Source organism: Crocuta crocuta, unplaced genomic scaffold, assembly GCF_008692635.1.
Source record: "Crocuta crocuta isolate KB4526 unplaced genomic scaffold, BGI_CrCroc_1.0 scaffold61, whole genome shotgun sequence".
NCBI classification, from domain to species: Eukaryota; Metazoa; Chordata; class Mammalia; order Carnivora; family Hyaenidae; genus Crocuta; species Crocuta crocuta.
In genome coordinates, this window is record NW_027528369.1 from 10,730,603 (window position 1) to 10,742,571 (window position 11,969).

At 67.4% G+C, this 11,969-nt stretch overlaps 1 protein-coding gene across 1 annotated transcript in view; it reads right to left on the reverse strand.

The window, feature by feature from the left end:
- The window catches only part of CBFA2T3 (CBFA2/RUNX1 partner transcriptional co-repressor 3), an 82,188-nt gene that overhangs the window by 16,187 nt on the left and 54,032 nt on the right, over positions 1-11,969 (reverse strand). The window contains exons 3-6 of the mRNA XM_077754193.1: positions 10,896-11,042; positions 8,172-8,249; positions 3,126-3,364; positions 2,949-3,038 (exon numbers count right to left, since the gene is read on the reverse strand). Coding sequence (XP_077610319.1) covers positions 2,949-3,038; positions 3,126-3,364; positions 8,172-8,249; positions 10,896-11,016 — 528 coding nt within the window. The 5' untranslated portion in view covers positions 11,017-11,042. The remainder of the gene's footprint in view (positions 1-2,948; positions 3,039-3,125; positions 3,365-8,171; positions 8,250-10,895; positions 11,043-11,969) is intronic.

The following is an 11,969-nucleotide window of genomic DNA, read 5'->3' on the forward strand; positions in this document are numbered from 1 at the left end:
TAGGGCAGTGGAAACATCTGGATTCCTGGCTGGCTGGGGCCAGCTGGGAGCCGGGGCCGCGGGTGGCGGGCCGGCCGGGCGGGGCGGCAGCTCCCGGGCTCTGCAAGCCCCGCCGCGTGCACACTGTCGGCCTGGGCAGAACTCGGGGGTCTAGGGACGCTGGGGGGGGAGGGGAGCCCCCGGCCAGAAGCAGCCGGTGGAGGGTGTGAGCACTGGGTCAGAGACCCTCGGGGGCAGGAGTTCCCCTTCTGTTCCCAGGGCCCAGGGCGCAAGGGGAGGCCCCACCGAGACCAGGGCAGACCTGGTCACGGAGGCCATGTGGACACCGACCCTGAACCACGTTCTCACGGGCGGGAACCCAGGCCAAAGGGAAGTCAGTGTTTATACAAACGGCTGCAACGGCAGGTCCGCTGAGCCGACGACTCCCCGGGAAGGAGGGCGAGGGCTTTTCCAAGTCCCTCATCTGGTGTCCACACAGCCTGTGTGTGGTGGGCCCGGCGGTCAGCCCACGTGGCTCTGCTGGGTGACCCTGGGCGAGTCACTTGACTTTTTGCTCGTACCCGGGGGCGACGGGTCCTGTGAGCTTCTTATGAAATCAACTGGCACAAGGGGCCCCTGGGGGGCTCAGTCGGTTAAGCGTCCGACTTCGGCTCAGGTCATGATCTCACGGTTTGTGGGTTCGAGCCCCACGTCGGGCTCTGTGCTGACAGCTCAGAGCCTGGAGCCTGTTTTGGAGTCTGTGTCTCCCTCTCTGCCCCTCCCCGGTTCACGTTGTCTCTCTCTCTCTCTCAGAAATAAAACATTAAAGAAAAAAGAAATCAACCGGCGCATCCCTGCCCTTGCGAGGGGTCACCGTACCCCTGGTCACATGGGAGGGGCTGAGACCCAAGCCCAGAGCGGGCCGCGCCGCCTGCCTCTCCTGCAGGCCCCAGCTCTGAGGCCCTGGCACGGCGGCCTGTGGGTCCCCAGGAGGGTGCCAGCCCCCTGCCAGCCCAGGTCGCAGACCGGAGGCCGAGCTGGAGCAGCGGCCGGGCCAGGGCTCCTGCGGTGAGTGGGGTGGGGGCTGCTCCCCAGGCCGGACCTTGGGGCCAGGGCTCCAGCCGGCACCTGGTCACTGCGCCCTGTCAGGGAGATGGACTCTGTGACCTTGTCCAACAGTCTGCTGGCCCGGAGCCGGGGGTGGGGGTGTCACAGACACAGAGCATGGCTGGCAGCCCCGAAGGCCAGCTGGCCAGATGACCACGAGGGCAATCTAGGCATGGAAGCCCCAGGAGCCCTTTGAGACCACTGTGGGCAGAGGGGAGACGGCGCCAGGAGGCAGCCCGCGTGCGGGGCGAGGCCTGGGCATGTCCCACGGGCCGGGGTGTGCAGCCCGGCTGGGCGGACGCAGGGGACGCCGGATGTGTCGCGGCCCCGCTCCTCCAGCAAACAAGGGCAGCTGAGCAGGCAGGGACATCTGCTGTCAATATTTGACCTGACGGGATAAGCAGGCGCCCTGTGTCCCCAAAGATGGGGAGCGTGGAGTCAGCAGTAAGTGGAAGAAGGGAGGCGAGGGCAGGGCTCCTGGCGACCCGCAAACGGCNCCGTGGGCGGGAGGGCGGGAAGGAGGGCCACACCAAGGGTGCCCTTGACCAGGGGCTGCAGGGAACGAGGTGCAGCCCGGGGCCGGCCCTGCAAAGGCCGGGGGTTTGGAGCCTGGGGGGTCCAGTTCCAGCCCGCCCGGCCGCCCCCCGACGGGGAGCTGTTACCCAGGAGCGGTGCCAGTTCCGGGGCTGCCGCGGGTCCGCAGGGCGTCTGAAGTTCCCCCATACGAGGCCTGACGCGAGCGAGCCTGGGCCACACCCTTCCCAGTGACCCCGGGGGTGACCTCCACCGTGCATTAGCAGCAACCGAGTCGGGGGGGAGCCAGCCTGGCCCAGGCCCACGACGGCTAGGTGGCAGGGCTCCGATCCACGAGCCACGGGTCTAGTCTGTCCTCAAGACGCTCTAAAGGCAGCCCCGCCCAGGGCCCAGCCACACAGCTGAGCAGGGCCCACGGCTGGAGGTGCCACTGCAGGCCCAGGGAAACGGCATCTCCGGAAGCCAGTTCCGTGGAACCCTGATCGCCAGAGGTGCACAGAAGTAATGGGTCACGTGGTCAAATCCACTTGGGGGGTGTTTCACCCTTGCCCTCTCTGGGAGGCTTGTGATCCTCACTATGGAGTCAAGGCCCTGAGAAGTGCTGCAACGGAGAAGCTGGTCCGGGTTTAGAACTGGGTGTGTCCCACTTCCGTGTGCACACGCGTCACCCAGCACCTTGTTAAAATGCAGATTCTGATTCGGGGGCTCGGGGCTGGGGCCCTGGCGTATCCGGCCCACCACCATCTCTTCCCGTGGAGAGGCCCCGGGCTGCTGTTTGCCGTGTGATTGGCCACAGGACCCTTGTTTATCCGACACCCATTCATCCATCTGCCTGCCCCACCTCGCCACCCCCCTCGCCCGTGCCTCCGTCTGCCCTCGGTCCCCGGCCCTCCCTCTGCTCCAGCCACAGGCGGCTCCCTGGTGCTGGCGAGGCTCTGTACCCCGCTGCCCGCGGATGCCCCCGAGCCCGCGCCGGGTCGCCCCTCGTCGCCGCAGACCCGTGCCACAGTCGGTCGTCCGACTTTCCTCCCGCCTGGACGCCGGCTCCAGGAGGGACTCTGCCTGCCTTGCTCCCCACCGTGTCCCCAAGCCCCACGCAGCACGGGGCACACAGGCAGCGCTCAAGCCGTGGCCGCTGAGCGGATGAGCGCATCTGACGCAACGCGGGGCCCATCTGGGAGCCCTGTCTTAGAGCCCGGCGTCTGGCGGCCGCTGCTCTGCTCCCACGGGGCGCCCGCCAGGGTCCCAGCGGGCCCAGGGTGGTGCCCGACCAGAGCGGGCGGGACTCCGCGGCGGGCCCAGCTACCGGGGGGCCCTCTCGCCCTCACCTTGAGGAAGGGGATGACGAACGGGCGCAGCGGGAAGTTGGTGGCCTCCTGGAGCTTGGAATGGAAGTCCTCGATGGTCAGCGTGGAGTTCTGAGGGAGGGGACGCGTCACATCAGGCTGCGCCCCGCGGCCCGCCCCGGGGGGGGGGGCACGCCCCTCTGCCGCCCGCCCGCTCACCACGAGCCCCAGCACGAGCGTGCGCACGCGCGCGCCGATCTCCGGGGAGATGTCGCTGCCGAACTGCTGCAGGGTGGTGAGGAAGCGCTTGAGCTTGCTGAGCTGCCGCGCCCCGCAGGCCGGGGGCAGCTGCTGCGTGGACAGCGAGGCGGTGCAGGAGGTGGCCGGGCCATTGCTGAAGCCGCTGGGTGTGGACGGCGCTCCGTTGACGGCCGTCGGCGAGTGGCTGCCGTTCATCACTGCGGGAAGGAGAGGCGGGCTGACGACGGCGGCGCCGGGCGGCAGAGGCCGTTTCGCACGTGCACGCCGGGCCCCGGCTCAGCCCCAGCCCTCTGGCCTTGCTCTGCGGTGGGGACACCACGCAGGGACCCCCGTGCCACCAGGCCGCACACGTGTCCACGTGAACAGGCCCCAGGGATCTGCTGGTCCACCTCCCCTTTCCGGGGTAGGTGGTCCTCCCTCCCGGAAGGCCGGGGACCCTCGCCTCCACCACGACGACCCCGAGAGGCGCCCCACTGCCTCTGTGAGGGCCCCCATGCCTGGGCGGACAGGGCTGGGGTGGGCCCCTGCGACACGTGGGCGTGGATCCGGCCGGGGAGGCTCTTAGCGGGCCTCACGCGCGGGGCCGTGTGGGGGGGGGCAGGGTCAGCGGAACAGCACCGGCGGCCACCAGGGCCCCGACACTGGGGTCAGTGTCCCGGGGCTGGCGGACACCTGGGACCCCTCTGCAATGTCCTGGGCCAAGACCTCACTCCTCAGTTTCGAGTGACAGAGGGAAAGGCCCCGGAGCCCGAGCCTCGCTGACCAGGGTCTGCGGAGAGGTCAGAGACCGCGGGCCCTGGTGACAGTGGAAGGCGCTCCGGACGTGGGACGCGGTGCTGGCACTTCGGGGAGCCCCGAGGCTGGTCTGATCGCCCCGGAGGCCACGCACGCCTTTCCCTGCAGCCCGCCGTCCACACACCTGCTCCAGGAGCCTCTGTAAGTTCACACACGGGGCCCCTGCACGCTCACCGGGCTGCCGCCTTCTGCACACGCATGCACGCCCTCCCTGACGGTCTGAACCCTGCTTCCTCACACATGCCTTCCACCCCCCACCGCCACTCCCTGCCTCAGCACCCTCGCACACACGTCATACACACATGAACACATGCGTGCACACGCAGCACACACATGTACTCTCAAACATGCACATGCATGCACAGATATATACACACACGTGCACACATGCAATACACAACACAGACGTGCGCGTGCACATTCGCACACACAATTTCACACGCACACAGACACATACATGTTTGCGCGCGCGCACACTTGTGCACATGCACGCTCGCACACACAGACATGCACGCATCTTTGCACACACATTTGTGCACCCACACGCACACATGCACATTTGCACACATACACAGATGCACACGCACATTTGCACACAGATGCACACACACATTTGCACACACACGCTTGTACACAGACGCACACATTTGCACAAGACACAATGTGCACGCACACTTGTACACACACACACACGCAGATTCGCACACAGGTGCACGTGCACACACACACCTCTCTGGCTCTGGTCCACAAGGCCCGTGCCCGTCCCCCAGCCCCCCGCCCCCCGTCCAGCCGGGCCTCTGCACACAGGCCATGCTCTCATGCCCGACTGGGGAGCCCGGGGAGGTGAGCAGCTCAGGGCTGCTGCTGCCTCAGCCAGGGATTCCTCCGAGGCTCCGGCCACCTCCAGCGGCCACTTCCACGGTAGCTGAGACCCGGCAGCCTTGGAGTGCGGGGGCGGGGGATGGGGCTCTGCTCTGAGAAGCAGCCCCCCAGGAACAGCCCGGAGAGAGCGCCTACACTGACGGAGGGGGTGTGGGCTCGCCCCTCAGACTCCGCCTGCCCTGCCCATCCTGCCCAGGTGCTGGGAAGCCACCTCTGCAGACCCCTGGCTCCCCCAGCCTAGAGGGGGAGGCGTGCAGGACCCCCTCCCTGGGCCCCGGGCCTCTGCAGCCAGGGCCGTCCTGGGTCCCGGCCACCCCCCTCCACGTGCCCTGCAGGCCTCCGGCCCCGGGGCTGCGCTGTCCCCTGTGGGCTCCAGGACCGGCCCGTCCCCTCCCTCCCCCAGAGCCCTTCAGCGAATGCCCTCTCTTAACCCCGAGTCCGCGGGCTGGATGGCTTTGCTCTCCCCACGCACTTTCCACACCTCCAGCTTCGACGCCTGGCTCCTCCCCGCAGACCTGCTGGTCAGTGACACCCGCAGACGCCCGTCCCCGGGGCCNCCCCCCGTCCAGCCAGGCCTCTGCACACAGGCCATGCTCTCATGCCCGACTGGGGAGCCCGGGGAGGTGAGCAGCTCAGGGCTGCTGCTGCCTCAGCCAGGGATTCCTCCGAGGCTCCGGCCACCTCCAGCGGCCACTTCCACGGTAGCTGAGACCCGGCAGCCTTGGAGTGCGGGGGCGGGGGATGGGGCTCTGCTCTGAGAAGCAGCCCCCCAGGAACAGCCCGGAGAGAGCGCCTACACTGACGGAGGGGGTGTGGGCTCGCCCCTCAGACTCCGCCTGCCCTGCCCATCCTGCCCAGGTGCTGGGAAGCCACCTCTGCAGACCCCTGGCTCCCCCAGCCTAGAGGGGGAGGCGTGCAGGACCCCCTCCCTGGGCCCCGGGCCTCTGCAGCCAGGGCCGTCCTGGGTCCCGGCCACCCCCCTCCACGTGCCCTGCAGGCCTCCGGCCCCGGGGCTGCGCTGTCCCCTGTGGGCTCCAGGACCGGCCCGTCCCCTCCCTCCCCCAGAGCCCTTCAGCGAATGCCCTCTCTTAACCCCGAGTCCGCGGGCTGGATGGCTTTGCTCTCCCCACGCACTTTCCACACCTCCAGCTTCGACGCCTGGCTCCTCCCCGCAGACCTGCTGGTCAGTGACACCCGCAGACGCCCGTCCCCGGGGCCGCGCTGCCGGCCACGAGCCAGGCACCGATCCACGGGCGGCAAGGCTCGCTAGCATCACGCACGTTCCGCACGGCCCCCGAGGCTGCCTTCCCCCTGCGGGCCGACCCCACACGCAGTAGGCCCCCAGCAGCAGACGACGGCTCTGCCCTGGTGGGCGTGGGAGAAGGCATCCTGCCTGTGGCCTCACGTCTGCCTGGCCGAGCCCAGGAGGGCGAGACCCGGGCCTGGCCTCAGTTTCTTCATTCGCAAATGGACCCTTGGCCTGAACCAGAGGTGGGGCTTTGGGGCCCGAGGGCTGGTGCCCGGCACCCTGCTGCTCTGCCCCCCCCACCCCCACCCCCCGCCCCCNGGGCTGAAATGCTTGACCCTGATTGCTTTTGTGTGTTGGGCGATCACTCATCAATAGCAGAGGTTTGGAAAGCGCTGACCGAAGGCCCAAGGACCCCTGTGCGGCCTCCGGGCTGCAGGAACGCGGCCCCAAGTCCTCAGCTCCGCTCTCCCCGCCCCGGGGGACACCAGGCGGTGGGAGCCCGTCTGCCCCCTGCTCTGGACGATCTTGGAGGCACCTCCAGGGCCCGGAAGCATTCCAGGTGCCCCTCGCTCTGCGATGGAGAGTGAGCACCAGGCACAGCACGCGGGCATCGCCGTCCCCACCCTCTCCGAGGTGTCGTCCGGAGGGCCCTCAGAGCGCCTGGAGGCCCGGCCGGGGTGCTAAGTTTCTCTCCCACTGGCGAGCCCAGCCGGCCCCATGGGGGACCCTGACACACACACGCCCTGTTCAAGACGGATGACGGCCACTGGCCATCGCCCCGGCCAGGCCAGGAGGTGGCCTGCTGCCACGGGAGACCTCACCACAGCAGGGGCTCATTCCTCCCAGCAAAGCTGGCCCAGCACCCGGGGTCTGGATCTTCTAGAGGCTTCTAAGAGGTGTGGCCGTCTACACCTCCTGGGCCCCCACCCTGTGGCCGCCGTCCCAGTGTGGGCCTGAGCTCCCTGCAGTTTTCTTACCAGCTTGCCCTCGGCGCCTGGGTCCTCCGGCGGCCCGCTTGCCCTCGCTCGCCCGTGTTCCCTCCCGCGGGCTGCCCGCGTAGTCTCAGCAACCCGCTAAAGAGACGCCGAAAATAACCCCCGGCCACAAGTGCTTTCATTCCCACAACAGGTGTGTTACTAAGTTAGACCGCACACGTGTCCCCAGCTGAGGTTTGGGGGCACACGCGAGCACCCCTGTGGCTCCCGCGGCCCCGTGGCCTGGCCGGGGGTCGTGCTGGGATGCGGAACCCGACAAACAGCCCCTCCCGCCAGCCCCTCTCCCCGCGGGTGTGGATGACGCGTCCTGACAGCTCTGCGGCTCGGGGACACGCCGGGCACCAGAGCTGGGCCAGCAGCGTCGCAGGCCATGGATGACACCCCAGAACGTTCTGCCAGCTCCTGCTCAGAGCCTGGGGGCTGCGGGGGTCACTGCTGCAGAGTCGGGCCTGTCCTGACCGCGGTCGCTCGCAGACAAACTCTGAGCACGGCCCTCGAGCCCTTACGCGTGCCAGCTGCGGCCGGAGGCTTTGACGGAGCGTCGGCTGGTGACCGAGCGCCCAGCATGTTCCGGGCCCTGAGTGAGCCCAGCAGCATCTCACAGCTCCGTCTCCGTGCAATTGCCCTTGGCGCTAGGTGCTGGGATGACCACCATTTTACAGGCGGGGAAACTGAGGCTCAAGTGGTAGTACCTGCTCGAGTCACCCTACCAGGAGAGGTGGGAGCTGGGCCTGCCCTTGAGGCGGCCGAGCTACTGATGTGCTGTCGAGATCTGACCTTCTCATGACCCTGGGGTCTGTCTTATCCACCATTTTGTGGTGGGGAAAAGGGAGCTCAGAGAGGCCGCCACCTGCGCGAGGCTGCACAGCTTGTGAGTGCAGGGCTGGGTGTGACCTCAGGACTGCCCTCTGCTCTCCTGCGCCTGCCCAGCCCCCTCTACTCGGAGCGGGAGGCAGGACTAACGGACAGCCTGGACACATCGGGGTGTGCAGGCGGCGGGGGACGCGCCGTGGCCTTCCCGGGGGCAGAGGGTGCCGGGGGGAGGGCCTCCCAGGAGGCCGCGGTTTTTGTTATTTTACTTACAAAGACAGACCATAGACCATTTTAAGCAGCCATGAAAACGGCCATGGGGCAGGGACATCGTGGGCCCGTCCTCTCGATCTGTAAGCAAAATAAGAAAAACACGCTGTCAGGAAAGCGCGGGTGGGTGGGCAGGGCCGCCCTGGGGGGCGCCTGCAGCCGGCCCCTCCCCCTCTGCCTCTTGACAGCAGTTTTGGGGGTCGGGACTCAGTCACCACCTCGGGCCAGTCCATTCCCTTCTTTGGGCCTCAGTTTCCTCCACTGTAAAATAACGGGCTTGTTTGGGCGGGGGGTCTCCTAGGGTCACTTCCAGAAGGATCTTCTAGAAGTCTACAAGAATTCTGGTGTCTCCACCGACATGGCGTCTCTACCCCCGCTTGGCACCATCCTCAGGGGACCTGAGCCCAAGCTCATAGAGCCTGAAGTCTCCATTGACAGACAAGCCAATCGTGGGTCCAAAGCAAAGCCCAGGATTGAGCCACCAGGAAGGGAGGAAGCACCAGACAGGAAGAGGCTCGACTGTCTGAGCTGGAGTTAGTAGGCAGAAGCTGCAAGAAGATAGACGGTGTCCAGACAGTGAGCCCCCCGTCACAGGGGGTAAACAAGGACAGGATGGGCCTTTGAGGGTCTTCCCAGCTGCAGAGTAGCTCCTCAAATTCCTTCCCAGAGTCACCTCAGCCATCCCGACCACCTCCAGAGTCCAAACCCCCAGGGAATCTGTGCCCAGGGCGGTCATCAGGAAAAGCCACCGTTCAAGCCACGGTTCACGGCCAGTCTCCAGCTGGCTTAGCTCACAGGCCGGTCCTGGGGAAGCTGGGGGATCTCGGGGCAGGAACCCAGCGCCCACCAGCCAGGTGCACGGCGTAGGGAACAAGTCTGAGGCCCCTCTGAGGAGGCCAGAGACCCAGGAGCCCGACGACATTGAAGTGTCAGCTTAGAAAAGAACCAGGGGTCACCTGTAACCTCCATGCTCCAGACGAAGCCGGAGCCTCCACTCCAGAAATGTGAGGCCGCGGTGCTGTGGGTGTGTGTGTGTGGGGGGGGGGTTCAGAAAGGCCAGTGGGGGGGCCCTGAGCCATACACAGGCCCCATCCTGTCCCTGACCCGGAACACCTTGCTCCCAGACTGTGCTTTCTAGAACATGGGTCCTGGACCAAGAAGGAAAGGAGACGTGTCCTTGACACTTGGGTGACCCGCTCAGAGCCTTGGGTCAGACCGGCCAACAGCCCGCTCACCGCTCTGGCCTGGAGCCCGACGCTGGAGGGTGGGGGCTCATTCGGGTGGATGCCCGGGGTCTAGTTTCTTCGGAGCTGCTCGTGGGGCCGGACTCCCCCTCGAGGCAAAAGGGGTCAGGTAGATAGCTGTCTGGTGGATGGATGTGACCCGGCCGGACAGAGGCTGTGTGAGAGGAAGGCCGGCTGGGCCCCGGCCCTGCCTGCCACGGCCACGCAGGCAGACCCCAGGCCTGGGCGCCGAGGGCCACCAGTGTGCAGTGGCCCCCGCCAGGCAGGGGGCGGGGCCAGGCATCCCGTCAGTCCCCACTGCTCACGGGGACCTGGCTCAGCCTTGGCTCCGTAGGAAGATAAGCGGGACCCTCCCAGGGCAAGTGAAGGTGCAGGGAAGGGCTCCTGTGTGCGCTGGGCCGTCCCCGCCCCGAGGCGGCACACCTGGGGCCCGTGGCATCGAGCCACTTGCCGGACCACAGCCTGGAGAGGTCAGGAGACTGGCTCAGAGCCAGCACCCTACAAGCCTGACCCTGGACGTGCGTTTCCTGGCTCCACGGCCAGCACCTTTCTCCAGACGTAGGCTGGGTCACCCCCAAGCCCTAAGAACCCCACTGCCCGGCCTCCAGTGGCAGCACCAGTACTGCTCACGGGCGGGGAAGAAAGGCACCGGGCCAGACCGTGCGGTCCGGCCCGGGCTCGGGGGTGGGCGGGAGGGTGTCCGAGGGTCTTACATCGTGCTGGACGCTGCAATCTCCCTCTTAGAGATGGGCTTCACTCGGGTTTCAAAGTCTGGGGAAGGGCCCCCAGGTCTGGGGCTTTCCGGCCTCTGAACGTGGGGAGGAGGCGGCGTGTGGATTCCCTCCGCTGCTGGCATACTGCCAAGCCTGGGCCCCAGGGCCCCCAAGTCACGGTGTCCCCCGTTTCTCTGACGAGGGAACAGGCCTCCAGTGAGTGTGTGGATGGCGGAGGCCACACAGGGACGCTGCGTGTGCCAAGAGGCTCAGCTCGGGGCCAGGGACACGCTGCCCGAAGGTCCAGTCTGCCCACCACACCCCTGCAGCTGAGGCCGGGGCTGAGCCCGGGGCCTGGCCACCCTCACCCCCACCACAGCCAGGCGTGGAGCCCAGCGCCACCTCTCGTGAGCCCTCAGGGAAGGTGCTGGGTGGTGGCAGGGACCACCGGTCCCTCTCCGAGCTCCAAGTAGAACAGCAAAGTTTGAGAAAACACGCACGATGTGCAGGCCACTCGGTAAAAGCCTGCACTGACTCACTTGATGTCACGGCAGCTCCGTGAGTCGGGGACTGTGGCCACCTGCCCGAGGCCACACAGCCACCAAGTGGACGAGCGAGGCTCTGAACCTCCACACTCAGTCTCTGAGCCACGGTGAGCTCCTCCCTCTCCAGGACCCGGCGCTGGGCGTTTACGGGTGCCCCAGCACAGGCCTCGATTCACCGTAGCCCCAAACAGCGCGGCGCACCCAGTGCCCCCCAGGGTTACTCACTTGTGTGGGGCGTGAACGAGGGGAGCCGAGCGGCCCCCTGGGACGCGGCGGGCGGCGGGGGCGGCATGCTGGGCGGCGTGGAGCGGGGCTGCGTCTTCACCTCGGCCGGAGAGTCGGGCATCGCTGCTGCCTTGTCCTTCCTGTCCACTGCAGGGGGCCACGGGGCCCCGGGGGAGGGGAGAAGAGAGAGAGGCGGTGAAGCAGAGAGGGGAGGGGAGGGAGCCGCGCTGGGTTTGGGCCTCCGCCGCGGGGCCCAGGTGGAGGACCCCCAGCCGATGGCCAGGTGGCTCAATCCCAGGGCCCAGATAAGCCCCAGCTGTGTTCCCAGGTGGCTGACGGCCCGCCCACCTGGGATCAGAGGTCAGGCCTGGGTCATCCCCTTTCAGGTGGGCCGGGGGGTGGGGGGAGGATGTAGCTGGGAGAATTCAGCCCAAATGGGGCTGGGGTCCTTGCTGGGGAGCTTGGGTTTGCTGCCCTGGGGACCAGGGGGTGGCATGTTCCCCCACCCCCCGCCCTGAGGCAGCGGTTCGCATCCCCTGGAGGCGCAGTCAGAGAGGTCAGCCTCCCGCCCCCGCCTCTGATGCGACAGCAGGTCTGGGGAGCCTGCATTTCTAACAAGGTCCCAGGCGCGGCGGCTGCAGGTGTTGGGGCCCCACTGGAGCCCCGTCAGCTCTCAGATGTGAAAACTGTCATCTGGGTGTGGGGGGTCTTCCCCGGAAGGTCTGGGAGGCTGACCCCAGGCGGTGGAAAACCCCTTCGTAACCACCTGCGGGCCTGGGTAATTCCTGGGCCCCGCAGGCCAAGGACGCGGTCAATGTCAGGCTGTACGAGGCCTGGCCACTCAGCGTGGGCTCCGCAGGGCAGCGGGCTGCGTGCCCCTGGACACTGTCCAGGTTGCCATGTGCTGGGTGAAGCTCTGCGAAGGGTCAGGTGTGGACACGGGGGACGGGGACGGGGCTCCTCCTCAGCAGGGCCTTGAGGAAAGCGCCTGGGTGAGTGTGACCGGCCACACAAAGCCTGAGCCAGCCAGCGGGACATCTGCTCCGCTCTGCTCCCCCCCCCCCCGCCCCCCCC